At 39.4% G+C, this 15,590-nt stretch overlaps 1 protein-coding gene across 2 annotated transcripts; it reads right to left on the reverse strand.

Annotated features, from left to right (window-relative positions):
• Positions 1-636: 636 nt before the first annotated feature.
• eva1c (eva-1 homolog C (C. elegans)) lies at positions 637-15,332 on the reverse strand. Of its 2 annotated transcripts, XM_022681461.2 has the most exons (8): positions 14,799-15,252; positions 13,409-13,584; positions 11,948-12,071; positions 11,710-11,862; positions 9,897-10,040; positions 5,851-5,928; positions 3,988-4,077; positions 637-2,533 (listed from the first exon to the last, which is right to left on the reverse strand). In XM_022681461.2, the coding sequence occupies exons 1-8, from the start codon at positions 14,935-14,937 to the stop codon at positions 2,133-2,135; spliced, it is 1,305 nt and encodes a 434-aa protein (XP_022537182.2). In that variant the 5' UTR covers positions 14,938-15,252; the 3' UTR covers positions 637-2,132. The 2 variants fall into 2 exon arrangements, with proteins under 2 accessions (XP_022537182.2, XP_022537183.2); XM_022681462.2 differs by lacking the exon at positions 3,988-4,077 and having other exon boundaries at positions 14,799-15,332.
• Positions 15,333-15,590: the final 258 nt, after the last annotated feature.

Genomic DNA, 15,590 nt, shown 5'->3' on the forward strand with positions numbered 1-15,590 from the left:
TTCAGGAGAAACAGCCAATCAGCTTGCAATAGAGGGTCAGTGTGGGGAAGCCCCCCGTCGCGGTGAGTTCAGGCAGCTCGTCGGAGCTGCTGATGTTAAAACATATCTGGATATTCAGCGATTTTTTTTAAAGAAAGGTAACGGTTGGCTAATCATGTAAACTGTGATGAGATTTTTCTGATAGCTGTTTAAAAATACTCGTCTCCGAAATAAAACACACAGATTAAACCTTTTAAAATAAAAAAATACAGCTTGTGACTCAGTTTAACTAGAAAATGTGGAGAGGACCGAAATGAACTGAACTGATCAGGGGTTGAGTGATCAAAAGAAAGAAGTATTAATTAAAAATGATTAATTGTGTAGGCCCCTTAAGACTAATTTTTACTGATGGAATATATCTGGTCCATGTCCTTTTAGTAAAAGCTCATGATACTATTTTTAGGTCACCAACAGTCATTTTGCTGAATTTGTGCACCCTTTGTTTAATTTTAAATCTATTAAGTAAATAAATAAATATATAATATAAAAGAGTGCATTTATGGCAAAAAAGACATGAAATCTTAACTTTTTAATATCTAGAAAAGTATTTTTAATTTGGCTGTATTAAAAGAATGACATATGTAGGAATGTCCACAACATTTCAGATTCTGATAATCTAATTGTAGTGTGTAAGTGGTTCACATGTGGTTATTTTTAATTTTTTTGTAAACCTGTCTTAAAATGTAAGGGGTACTGAACCTTCGTTGGGCTGGTGGGACGGCTTTAAGCGGACAGAGGAAAATATCCCTTATTTTTAAATCTAAAACTTGACAGGTATGAGGCAAATTGATCAGGGCATGAATAAAGTTTGACTCTTCTTGCTCTCCTATAATTATGATCTCCTATGATAATCTCGATCAGAAAAAGGTTATTAAGATATACGACATATTTGACACGTTTGTGAATGTCACTAATAAGTAAAAATTAAGGGGAACTGGGGAAGCCGAGCAAAGGCAAAGCAAACACTGTATATTAAAGAATAGGACATGCAGAAAGATTTAGTTGGTTAAGGAGTGTTGAATGTGCAGCATCGCTTGCTGCAATGCTTTTCTTTTATTAAAAATATTAAATAAGGGGCGCAGAGTGGTCCAGAGGTCCAAAGTGCTGCCACTATGAGCAGGAGGTCGCAGGTTTGAACCCCCGCTCATGCAGTTTTACCATCAAGCTGCCGGCGCTCAGAGGGAGCACAATTGGCCCTGCTCCCTCCGGGTGGGTAGATGGCGCTCTCTCTCCACATGACTCCTAGGGTGATGTCTGCAGCACAGGGCGTCTGTGAGCTGATGTATCGGAACCGAGTCGCTGCGCTTTCCTCCGAGCGTTAGCGCTGTGATGCTGCTCGGCAATGCTACAGCATCAGCAGCATGTGAACACTTTGTGAATACTTTTGACACCCTTGCTACTTAGGCGTATTAACGCCTAAATTAATAGTATATTAAATTCACTTAACGCTGTATGAAATGCGTCTGTCGGCGCGATGTTAACTGGCGATTGAGGCAAATATAACCTAAATACCTTTTTGCTAATGATCATGGATTACATAGATCCCTTTTAGACATTAAACAACGCTGAACCAAACTGGAGACATATCAAACTGCCTAGGTTAGCTAACAAGTTAGTTAGCTGAGCTGCGCTACATTATGTGCTTAACCTGCTTTCACTAATAGAGTTTACCTTTATGAAAGTCTTGGTGGTGAGAGAAATGCCTCATGATGTTTGCTGTGTTTATGTTCCGCTGATTTTATCACACATAGTTTGTGCTGAGTTTTGTTCTCCATGGTAGCGCAGCTGAACCTTTCCCAGCAGTGTTTATTACGATTAGCGGGAGAGAGGCTGTGTGAATCAGCTTTGTAGCCTGGGGCATTACTAGTGATAGGGGAAGTCCTAATGAGTGAGTTGGGTAATTGGCCGTCTAATTTTTAAAAATTAAAAAAATAATAAAATAAATAAATATAAATATAAATACAGGGTGTCCCAAATATTTTTATACAACTGTATTAACATGTATTCATAAATTACACAGACAACTACACAGGCAGCTGAACAACAGAACAGTGTGTGTGTGTGTGTGTGTGGTGTGTGTGTGTGTGTTTTAGTCAGTGAAGAGCACAGGAGGTTCCATTAAGGTAAGCATTCAACCTGATCTCCTCGATCACCATCTCCCGACGTTCCAGCCTCTCCATCAGCTCTGCAGCTTCAGTGGTATACGTCATCTCTTCCCAACAGTACACTTTCCTTCCCACCTCTGACATCATAGAACTGTCCATCAAGGGTTCAGAAACATCATCTTCGTCAGTGCTTTCATCATCCTCGTCATCATCATCATCATCATCATCATCATCATCACTTTTCAATTCTTCAAGTGCTTTCTTGTGGAGACAAGTTGTCCTGTCAGGGTGTCTCGTACAGGTTATCTTCATGGAGATGGCCAGCAGAACAACGAGCAGACCCAGACATACGCTGGAGACGAAGAGCAGGCCGGCCATCTCTGCGTTTTCTACAGGCAGAACTTCCATTCATAAGTTATATTTATAGTGATATGATGATAAACACACAAAACAACACAACTTCATCCTGTGAAGAGGTTGTTTAAACACAAATATTGTATAGATATATGTTTGATTAAAAATTAACATTGTTTTTTTTTTATTCTATAAACTACAGACAACATTTCTTCCAAATTCCACATAAAATATTGTTATTTAGAGCATTTATTTGGAGAGAATAAGAAATAGCTGAAATAACAAAAAAAGATGCAGAGCCTTCAGACCTCAAAGTTCATATTCATAAAGTTTTAAGAGTTCAGAAATCAATATTTGGTGGAATAACCCTGGTTTTTAATCACAGTTTTAAACATGCATCTTGGCATCATGTTCTCCTCCACCAGTCTTACACACTGCTTTTGGATAACTTTATGCTGCTTTACTCCTGGTGCAAAAATTGTTTGTTGCACTTATCTTGTTTAATGTACTTATTTGTGGTTTGGGACACTCTTTGAATAACAATACTCTGAAATCTCCAGCAGCATTTAGATTTCAATTTGATTATCGTTTATTTGCAATTATTACAGAAACAAACGAAGTGTTTGTAAAAAACAGTTATAAACAAACTAAACCTGTTGAAACTGGTCTTAATCTCCAGGAAGAAGTTTGTAACAGAATGGGTTAAGACAGGGGTGTCCAAACTTCCTTTTTTGCGAGCTATTTTAGAAATAGAATGAAAGTTGGCCCGCTGTTAAGCAGGTTTTTATAATGTGAGATTCAAAGTTTTAACGCTAGGTGTCAGAAACGGGCCAAAGACTCTAAAAGCAGAGAGGGTGCGCATTTCTAGTGCAGAAAAACGGGCCAAAGAGTCTAAAAGCGGAGAGGGTGCGCATTTTTTAGTGCAAAAAACAGGCCAAAGAGTCTAAAAGCGGAGAGAGTGCGCATTTCTAGTGCAGAAAAACGGGCCAAAGAGTCTAAAAGAGGAGAGGGTGCGCATTTCTAGCGCAGAAAAACGGGCAAAAGAGTCTAAAAGCGGAGACAGTGCACAGGTTTAGCGCAGAAAAACGGGCCAAAGAGTCTAAAAGCGGAGAGAGTGCGCATTTCTAGCGCAGAAAAACGGGCCAAAGAGTCTAAAAGTTGCCGTAATTAAGGAGTTTAATATTAAGAGACATCATGAAATGAAACATCAATTTGAAAAATCTTAGTTTACACAACACTGTAAAAGATAAAGTAGTAAGTCAAGTAAAATGGTGTGTAAATGAAATAATCAGGAAAATGTATTATTTAAAGTGGTATATTTCATTATTTGTTTTATTATAGAGTCTGTGGCCCGTGACTTCAAATATATTTCTTCTTCTGGCCCCCAACAAAAAAAGTTTGGACACCCCTGGGTTAAGACATGTTTCTGTTTACTATAAACTCAAAGAAGAATGTGTTAAATAGAAAAGAGATAAGGATATGCCTCTACCTTTAATGTAGCCATATGCCATAAGCGAATTGCTCACAAGAATTCCATGCATTTTTGGCAGTCTGGAATCTCTCACATCTGGAAAGTCCCCTTGAAATAACAGAGCAGGTAAAGGTTACATTTACTTGTAATAGACATGAATACCATGCAAGCCTGAGCTGTTTTATTTTGGTTTCTATTTTGTTGTTTTTTATAGCAAAAAAATGTATTTTGGCTACTTCTGTATTTCAGTTCATCACAAAAACAATCATTGACCTTATGGCCTTCTCAGCTAACATCTCTCCTTTCCCTTGAGAAATTGACTTATGACCTCTGCCAGAGGCCAGAGAGCTTTTGGCATGTGGTCCCCTCTCTGGACGTATCTGGAAGGTCTTGGGTACAGACCCAGCGCTGCCACTATGAGCAGGAGGTCGCAGGTTTACCATCAATCTGCCGGCGCTCAGAGGGAGCACAATTGGCCCTGCTCCCTCTGGGTGGGTAGATGGCGCTCTCTCCCCACATCACTCCTAGGGTGATGTCCGCAGCACAGGGCATCTGTAGCAATGCTACAGCATCAGCAGCAGCTGGAAAAGAAGCGGTGGCTGACTTCACATGTATCAGAGGAAGCATGTGTTAGTCTTCACCCTCCTGGTGTGTTGGGGCATCACTAGTGATAGGGGGAGTCCTAATGAGTGGGTTGGGTAATTGGCCGTGTACATTGGGGAGAAAATGGGAAACAATTAGAAATAAAATTATAAAAAGAAAAAAGAAAGAAACCCTCAGAGACTGTTTCTGTTGTTTTTGTATACTATGTGTGTGACTGGGATGTTTTTTGTTCATTGTAACAGTGGGATGTAATGACAGAGTACAGCCAATAAAAATTGATGCTGTTTTTCTGAAAATACGATATTGATATGAGGTCAATAATACAACTTTTATCTTTAGCTGAAAAACGCAAGAATGTCCAAATGGATATTTGACCACTATTTATTTGTTTTTTTTGGCACAGATCTTACATTTATTTAATTGCATTTTTTTTTAGTAAAGTTAAGGTCTGGGAAAGCCATTCCAAAGGTTAATGACAACCTGCTTCATCCATACATTTTACAACCATCTTTGATGTGTGTTTGGGTTCATTGTCTAAACTGTGGAACTGTGTCCAAGTTTTACAACCTTTAACAATCTTATATGATCAGGTATGTATGAAAATGTACAAACACAACTATACAGTAAGTCAAGTAAGTCAACTTTTTTTGTTGGGGGCCAGAAGGAGAAATATAGACTCTATAATAAAACAAATAATGAAATATACCACTTTAAATAATACATTTTCCTGATTACTTTCATTTACACACCATTTTACTTGACTTACTATCTTTATCTTTGACAGTGTTGTGTAAACTAAGATTTTTCAAATTGATGTTTCATTTCATGATGTCTTTTAATATTAAACTCCTTAATTACAGCAACTTTTAGACTCTTTGGCCCGTTTTTCTGCGCTAGAACTGAGCACTCTCTCCGCTTTTAGACTCTTTGGCCTGTTTTTCTGTGTTAGAAATGCGCACTCTCTCCGCTTTTAGACTCTTTGGCCCGTTTTTCTGTGTTAGAAATGCGCACTCTCTCCGCTTTTAGACTCTTTGGCCGTTTCTGACACCTAGCGTTCGAACTTTGAATCTCACATTATAAAAACCTGCTTAACAGCGGGCCAACTTTCATTCTATTTCTAAAATACCTCGCGGGCCGCTCCAAAAAAGGAAACGGGCCGCAAATGGCCCACGGGCCGTAGTTTGGACACCCCTGCAGTAAGTACTCAATTTCACAGTCATATAAGTCATATAATGCACTGTATGTCAAACTGAGTATCAGTAAATTATTATTCACTACCTGCTTTGGTGGTGTCGTGGGGAGCTGAGGTAGTTTTGAAAAAGTCGGGGTCAGCTTCTTTGAGTAAAACCTGTGGAACTGACAATAGAACAGAGCAAGATTAGCCTATAAATAAAGTATTTCGACAGTTTAGTCATGATCCATATCAGTAATTAATAAGTGTAGCTTTCATTTACACAATATGGAAAAAAAGTACTGGGTGAAAATATAAATAATTATATTAATATAGTTTATTCTGCTTCCTGCTGTAAGAATTTGATTGAATTCAGGGATGAGAGGCAGCAATAATAAGGTCAATATGTTAAATGGTTACAACCCTACCCTACCTAACTAATCCCAGAACTGCCAAATAACGCAGATATCTGCTTCTAAGAACATTTGGTGAATAAGAACCATTCTTCTTCAATGAATATTTTATCATTTAAGAAAAAAATAATAAAATTACAGTTTGAAGCAGAGATGGGATGATCAAAGTTTTTGGTTTTTGGTTAAGTTTTGACGTAACTATGTGTAATATCCACTGTACAAACAATGCATCACAAAATCCCAAGGAACCAGGCTGGCACGGAAGTATAGCATCTCCAGGGCTCTTTCAAACAGAGACTGATGAGTAATCCTATTCTTCATGTGAAAGTGCCTGATGCCAATCAGCAACAAAGGCCTGGCATTCCAACCAATAGCAGGAAGTCCTACAGGAAGGTCACAAAGTCTCCAAATGCCAGCTACTTTCTCCGTTTCTATTCCTGTACACCGTTCCCTTTTCGTCGTGACATTGTACTTCAGGAAGATAATGTATGGATAAGCCAACAAACCAAAATGTGGCAGTGGGAGACAGTGCGGCGTTCCCACACTCTGAAACAACTCATATGCTGAAGAACATAAAAGATTCAGCAGTACTGGAGAGAGTTTCAGAGGTACAAAAGTCTTCTGGTGGGTGAAAACTGTATCAGGGTTTCCCAGGCCTGGTCCCCGGGCACCCTTTTACAGTATACTGTGTTTTTTTTCATTCTCAAACCTACGATCACATTGGCTATCTTGATGGTTCACACTCATACATCTATGCCATCTGTATTTGTCTATATTTGTGAATTAATCTTTGGGACCTATTTTAGCAATCTAGGCAAGCTGTTAACCTCAGGGTGCAGGTCAGTGTGTCTTTGCTATCATAACGATGGGAAAAGTACTCCTTGCACAGCTCTAAACGAATAAAAGTCATGTAGTTATTATTTAAACTAATCATGGGTGTGTCTTGGGTGTAATTTAAAATAAACCAATCAGCATGTCATGTCACTTGCCATTCTCTTTATGAGCCAGGTGCACTCTGACTTTGGCATATTGGTATTTTAATGGCGCAGTGCTTCTGGGTTGTGCTCTACTGTGTGTCCATGTGTGTGTAATAAGTGGGGGTGCACGCATGTTTAGTGGACGCGGCACACCTGTGTTGTCAAGATAAGACTGAATGTCGGATGGTTGACTGTTGTCAGGGTTCTAATAAGTCAGTGGCGCACCTTTGTTTTCCGTTGCCAAGATAGCAACATGGCAGAAATGTACCTGAACACACCTCACGACCACCACACCCATCAGCATAGATATATTCAAAAGCATCTTTGCTGTTTAAACAACATGGGTCCAAGGCGTGAACATATGTGTAAAATAGCAATAAGCACCACAACGTGCCTTGCTCAGGGTGTAAGATAGGAGGACCCTTTGTCTTTGAAATGGCATACAATAACACACTGATACATGTATGCATGTCGTCTCTGTTGTTTTGCTGCACTGTTAGTGTTGTGCCAAATTCCAACTTCCTTTAAAGAAGGACTTGCTGTCTTTTGTGAAAACAAAAGAGTAAAAATTATTCATGCACAGAAGCAACATGTTTAATTAGAAATAGAATTAGACGTTCATTCAAGTTTTAATAATAAAGAATTAACAGAGACAACAGGAATTAAAATTGTAACGTGCTATTTTGCACTATTTTCTTATTTACAGCACTGTAGCAATGGTATAATAGTGTTAGTGCTAGGTTGAAAATGGCAAACTGGCAGGATATGGCTAGAATTGTCCTTGCTAGCAGACAAGCGACTCACGAAATCCACATAAATCACCTCCACATTCAGTACAGGTGGCTTCACACTCATGTCCTGCAGGTGAGTGCAGTGTTTTTGTATCCACTAGACATAGCAAAAGTAATGGGAAACACTCTGAGTTCCTGTCCCATGACATGTGGCGTGTCAGTGTTGAATCCTGATTCAACTAATCAGCTTGTAAACAATCCCTTCCTGAGATGAAAAGGGTGTGTTAGAGGAAAGAAAACAATGCTGTGCAGGACAGGGCGCACTGAAGGACCAGGACTGAGGGGACCACAGGACTAGAGAGGGCAAGACTGACATAACTATACTATTATAATTTTGGTGTAACTACAGCGCTGTAAATAAAACCTCTATTAAAATAAAATCTCTGATAACACTTTATAATGCTGTTCCATAGCTAAGCAGGGATAAAGCACATAAATCACTCCTATTAATTACAGGGAGTAATTACTCAGTAGATAATGCTGAACTAATGATTATAGTAGTTCACTATTAATTCTACATTAAATACTGAGACTTAATACTACTTACTAATTATGTCTCCTTTATAGTAACTACTCATTAATTATTGATCACATCCACACTTCCCTATTCTTTAATAATTGTTTTCCAAACTAATAAACTATTTTGTTAATAATGAACATGGTGTTACTGTGTTTATTTTGGAAATAAATAAAAACACATGTTAATTCATTACTGAGAAGGGGTTCCTGCAGATCAGTATTATAACTTGACCTTAAATAGTATAAAAATAAGTTATTTAGAAATATTGGATATGCTGATTTGGATCTTCAGGTGGCAAGGTAGGAGTTGTATGAGTTTTTAGCTGAGCAGTCGATGTGGATGTGATCAGTAAGTATTGTGCAGGTATTATGAAGTAGACATAATTAGTAAGTAGTTCTCCAGGAGATATGTAATAAGTTTCAGTAATTATTTTGAAGTAATTAGTAAGTAAGTGGAGTAATTATTCAGTACTCCCTGGTAGTTAATAGGAGGGATTTAAGTGTTAATGCATCACTATTCACTGCTTAGATACTGCTTAGTTACCTATTAACTATGAAGCCATATATAAAGTGTTACTCAATATACAATTAATATCCAACTAATATGAGGGGGCTGGAACATCGTACGCTGGGTCTGCCCACATAGTATAGTGGGTGAAAGGTGGATGGCATATTCCATTTCTAAAATTATGGATATTTAACATTTCTCAAACTACAGTGTCAAATGTGTATCAGAAATACATCACAAAAGACATTAGCACCCACAGTGAACAGTGCAGTGGGTGGTAATGATTGTGACCGGCAGCATCTGGCTAGAATTGTCCATGTGAACAGACACATCTACATTTCATGCAAGAGACCCCGCAGGTCAGTGCAGCATTCCTTAGCATTCTTTAAAGCGGCAGTCCGTATTATTTTGTTTCTAAACTGAAAGCAGAAGCGTTAAAGAAGGGATAAAATATTGTGTTTAATGGTTCCAGTGTGCTGAACAAACATCCCTGCTAAGCCTAATACAGTATATTCATTCTAAAAGCTGTGGGGTGTCGAGTCACTTTTCACGGGAGTTCTTCTTCTGGCCATGTCACGCGTCTTTACGTACTTACGTCACACGTATCCGGCTCAGTTTTACTGAACATGAGCGGCTGGTGGAGCAATGGAGACTTCAGAAGGGGAAACTTAGAGCTCAGTATCTCATTCACTCATAGCAAAGCCAAAGAAACGAAGGAGTGAAGTTTCTGACTGAGCGCTCTCAGTCAGTCTTTTTCTCTGACTGAATATAATCTGGAATCGGATTCATCCGCTCTGAATGGAGACGCATCACACCCGCCCAGTTTAAAATGATTCTTCTGAATGCTCAGTGCAATTACCCATTCTCACCAGAGAGGGCCCTAAATCCCAAAACCTATGGACATCAGCTTTAATAATATTAATACGTTTATAAAAACAGTCATACCACAAGAATAGAGGACGGTGAGGTACTTGTTTGTCCCAGGAGGGCATGGGTTTCTGAAATGCTGATCATCAACAGCAAGTAGGCACCGCTGCTTTCCATAACACAAGCTTCTTACTGCGTCTACAGCCCCATGAAATAAACACTCTGTTCAAATAAACACAAAATAGTGAAACAATAAAGGAAATTAGTCACAATTAAAGCAAAATGCACTGTAAAAAACATAGAATTGTTCCCCTTAATGTCATTAATTCAGCAGCGATTTTTAATTGATGTTGGTCACGCTATTTGTATATTGGGCGTGTTCTCTCACTACTCACTCACCATCAGGGTCTAACCATTCTTAAAAGGCTGCCTTCTCCTGAGATTTATGTATGTGTTATTAAATAGTACCTGCCAGGCCTCAGTGTTGAAGGCTATAAGAGCAAATTGCTGCAAGTTTTGTGTTGCTGAGTGTATATAGATGATATGCTGGCTGGGTCCAGATGGTTACGTTTGCATTACTGCAAGTTTATATGTCCGACAATATGTAGACAATATGTATGTCATAGTCATAACTTCCCAGTTTTTAATTGCTAACTGAACCAAAATATATAGTCTTGGCCCGATACATGAATTTGATTAATATAAAACATGTCAGTGACACAACTTAATTTCTTTAGTTAATCCTAAAGCATAGTCAGCAAAACTCCCAGTATACACTTCATATAACTTAAATTAGGCCAACTAAAAACATAAAGTGAATTTTTAAGTTAAAATGTAATGTTTTTATGCATATTACAAATGAATTATTTGAACTGAGGGGGTTTTCACTTCAGCACTATTTGGTCCGCTTAAAACGAACTCTGGTCCGTTTGTAACTTTAGTGCGGTTCGATTGAGCAGGTGTGAAAACAGTAATCGCACTCGGGTGCAGATCAAAAGAACCGGACCGAGACCAGCTAGAGGAGGTGATCTCGGTCCGGTACCAAACGAACTCTGGAGCTCTGGTTCGCTTGTGGTGAGAACGTGATCCGGTCTCGATCAGATCCAGCTATTAAATATAAGCCATTTATTAGAGCTAAACTGCTGATAAAGCAAGCACAGTTTAAACTGATATATTAGCCAGATAACGCTAATTACCACAGCTGTGAACAAACACTGTGTCCATGCACGCTCCGTCTGCGCTGCGTTCACTGCTCACAGCCGCGTGACTCTGTTTATTATGTATAAATCTGCGCTGCAGGTAGAAACACTGTGTTTGAAAGTGCAGCGTTTCAGTGTTCCGTGTTAAAGCACAGATATTTGCGCTGGAACACAAAATCTTCTCTCTGTATTTACTTTTTTTGTATATTTATATTTAATGTACTCCCGTGTCAGACAGCTCTGACCAATCAGAGGACACAGGCTGCTCGCGTGGTTTATTGATGCGCATTTTGGTGCGTTTACATTTATGCCTATGTGAAACCAGACCGAACAGAGCGAGAAAACGCTCCAAGTAAACGAACTCATTAACTGATTCGGACCAGAGAAACGAACTACAGGTGTGAAAACGCCTTAAAGATTTCTAGTTGGCACAACTGGTGGTGATTTTCTTCAAAAGTTTGAGGCCTCAAAACCCAAAAAATATGGTGCAGTGAAATTGCCTTGAAATTTAGATTTTTTTTTCAACTTTTTCATTTTTTACAGTGCGGAAAAAATGTGAGCAAATAAAAAAAAGATTGTAATCTGAGAAGTAAACACTAGCTGTTAAGAATGATCTTCTTGATAAAAAAAACATGTAATGTGCTACACAAAAACATGACTAAATGATAACACATTTACACTGACATACTCACCAAAGGGAGGTGTCTGTTCTCCCTCAGCCAAACAAGCATCTCTCTCCTCAAGTTCTCGTCCATAGATGGCCCAGTAGATGTTCAGCACCTTTGGATGTTTACAGTGAAGCAGCAGCTTACCTCCTTCACATCCTGTCCTGTTTTTGTGCTCCGCTGAGGGGAGAAGATCACAGCCCAGTTAACAGGAAGCATTTTACTCTGAGATTAAACACTAAAGAGTCAGGAGTGCAGTACTCACTGGGTTTACAGCTGTAAGACACATAAAGGTGTTTTGGGGTTCCAGGGCATGGGTCTCGGCCAAACAAATGATGATGGACCAGGACCTGACAGTTTCTATGGCCTTGGCATTCTGATAGCATCTTCTGATGAGGGGAGAAAGTGAAAGAGTCTTAGTGTAAATGTTTCAATTTCTCTTTTATCCATAACTTTGCTTAACTTACTTTTTATTCTTTAATTATATATTTAATCATACTGAACCTAAGACTGGATCCTGGATCACCAAAATCACTACATTACATTACATTACATTACATTTGGCGGTCGCTTTTGTCCAAAGCGACTTACAATAGTGAATTACAAAAGTAATAGAAGTTAAAGGTAAAACATCTTTAGACAGGGCCTAAAGGAGGTCAAAGGGAAATAATGGGATATGAGTGAAGGAGGGGAAGAAGGAAATGAGGTTAGAGAGATTCTCCTGATCTGGTAGTGGAAGGTAGTTAGTTAGAGGTGTTAGGAGAGTAAGTGCTCTTTGAAGAGCTCTGTCTTCAGGAGTTTATTAAAGATAGTGAGAGATTCTCCTGATCTGGTAGTGGAAGGTAGTTAGTTAGAGGTGTTAGGAGAGTTAGAGGTCTTTGAAGAGCTCTGTCTTCAGGAGTTTATTAAAGATAGCGAGAGATTCTCCTGATCTGGTAGTAGAAGGTAGTTTGTTCCACCATTGGGGAACTCTGCATTGCTTTGTGTGAATGTTTGTTTGGTAAAGTGAGGCGACGTTCATTGGAGGATTCAATTATATTTACTACTGAGTACTCAGTTTCATACACTCTAGAGTTTGCTCTACTGTATTCTACCCTTTTTTGTTCTATTATACTTTAGTGTACTCTATTACACTGCATTTTGTTCTACACAGTTCTACAACCCCAATTCCAACGAAGTTGGGACATTGTGTAAAACACAAATGAAAACAGAATACAATGATTTTCAGATGCTTTTCAACCTATATTTATCTGAAAACACTATAAAGACTATAAATATAATATAAACTCATACATATATACTCAGTAGATGAGTAAGGTTTGGGAATATTAAGTGTTACATGAAACAGATTTAATACACTTGGGGTTTACAGTGTAGTTTACTTTTTATATTCTGTTCAACTCAGTTTTACTGTATTCTATTGTACTGTACTATACTGTGGTCTACTCTAGTCACTCTGCTCTACAATGTTTTTACTATACTTTAGCCTACTTTACTGTATTCTGTTCTACTCTGTTATGTCCTATTCTCTACTCCACTCTCCTCTCCTCTACACCACTCTATTTGATCTATCCTACAGTACTACAGTGTAATCTGCTCTATCTCCACTGTAGTAGCAGTGAGACGCTAAACTCTTATTTGTAACAGTAATATTACAGGGTTTCATTGTGTGTAAACTGTAATGAGCATCTCCTTTGTATTTGAGTTGTGCTGGAGGCCTGTTTACCTGTAAGGCTGTGCGTGAGGAACAGCTGGACATGACCTCACGTCCAGAGCGTGCCCCATTTCCCCCGTAGAAGGCAGCGTGCACGGTGATAGTGGAGTGGCGCGGGCATGACAACAGGGCGAGCTCTCCGTCACGGGCACGTGTTGAGTGACTGTTGATGATCCTGAATAAATAGTCTGAGGAAGAGAAACACACTTTAATGCTTAAAAAAGTGACTGAACACATCTGAATGAGACACAACAGGCATTTAGCTATCTGACTAAATAGAGGAGGACACTAAAGATTTAGCTGGTAACTGATTTTAGATGGTCTGAGCTGGTCTTTGATGGTTATTGTAATGAAAAGAGGGTCATCCAGAAGTAAAAATTCCATAAACTGGCAACCAAGCTACAGCTCATGCTAGTAGTCATGCTTTTTGTTTAGTGGGTCCTGCTGGTCATTCTGGTCAACCAGCTTGTTCTTCTTGCTGGTCAACTAGCATGGTTAAGCTTGGTCATACTGGTAGTCTAGTTTGGTCAGGCTGATTATGTTATGTTTTTGGGTATCAGAAAACAATTTTAGGAATTCACAACTGTAGCTAAGGTCTGAAATTCATCCAGTGTCCTACTGAGCACCCCTTTCTTTTCTCACAAAGTAAAAGTAAAATATAAGTATAATACAGCTAATAAAGTAAACAGATTAGCATGGCATGGTGCGGGGCCATAGGGGCAATGGCATCAGCTGGAATTTGACTGACCCCCTGAAGTGCTCCTGTCTTGTCACTCATTTTGTCTATGTATAATAAAATAGCATGTAAAATTGGGAAGGAGTTAATTTGGTGCCAAAAGATATTAAGCTAAATATTAAATTTGCATTAAAAAAATCCGATTATATACATATAGAACAGAAGCAAACAAGAGATTTCAGAAGGAAAAGACTTTTCCAGCAAAATCCACAAAAACACAAAATTGAAAGAAAAAAATCTGCTATATTTTTTTCTGTTTTTAATTTTAAACATACACTTCGTTTTGATTCTTTAAAATTTGATTGCAGATTGATTCTTGATTATGGCAGAAATGAACTTTTAAAATTTTTACGTGTGAAATTTAAAAATAACCTTCAAGTGTTTGAAGGTTGAAAAAGAGTTGGCCCCCTATGAATATTGTGCCTCCTTGATGCCCCCTTACTCAAAAAAATAAAAAAAGTTCATTATCTCATTTTCAATATTGAATTAAAACATTAATGTATTAACCAAATTAATTCAATTAACCCCTCAGACCTACAATAAAATAAAATAAAGACATTTCAAAAAGTATATATTTTTTTAAGTTTGTGTTTGTTTGTGGTAGTTCTCTGCTCATCTGGTCAGTGGTTGAGCAGGTTAGTGTGAGTGAGGAATAAAGGTACTAACTGGAGAAGTCTGAGAGTCCGTGTGTGTCTCTGCTCCACAGCAGGAGAAGCCCGGAGAGGATGGGAAGAGCCCGCCAGGCTCTGTGGGAACTGTGGGAAGTGTGGGAGCAGCAGCCCGGGCGCTGAGAGGAGTTCATCATACTCCACACCTCGAGTTCATTAAAGCCCCTCACGGGGAATTTCCCAGGAATTCCAGTAATACCGACAGCCGACGCCCCCTCACCTGTCACGGAGTTTACTAGCGGCGCTCCGTCTCCCTCTCTCTCCCGGAGCTCAGAGCCCCGGAGCGCGGCGGGTTTAGAGCGGGTCAGCGGGACGGTGCAGGCGGTGACCGGGCCCGGAGACGGAGGGTCCGCGGGGGACCCGGAGACACATGTTCCAGGAGCGAGTCCGAGACCGAGCTGAACTGAAGCGGAGAAGGAAATAAGAAGTGCGCCACAGGTCAGACTCCCCTCAACACACCCCGCTCACACCGCGCTCACACCGCACTCACACCCCGCCGCCTCCGCACGGTCCTCCCCGCAGCAACACAGCCGATAAAACCCACGGACTGTCCCGGAGCCGCGGAGCTGCCATTCCCCCGACTTTATACATTTAAAGGAAAGTCTCGCTCCTGTGGAAGGGGGCGTGGCCCTGACTCAGAGCTCACTCTCTGATAGGCTGAGAGGAGGAGAAGCGTTCGCTCAGTGTGTTCAACAGGTTTTATTTCCTATGTATTTTTCCAGACTATATAGTATATTATAATAAATGTATATATATCTCAAGCTTCATATAGCTCACAAAAAAGAAAACA

The sequence above is a fragment of the Astyanax mexicanus genome, chromosome 20 (genome assembly GCF_023375975.1).
Source record: "Astyanax mexicanus isolate ESR-SI-001 chromosome 20, AstMex3_surface, whole genome shotgun sequence".
Classification (NCBI taxonomy): Eukaryota; Metazoa; Chordata; class Actinopteri; order Characiformes; family Acestrorhamphidae; genus Astyanax; species Astyanax mexicanus.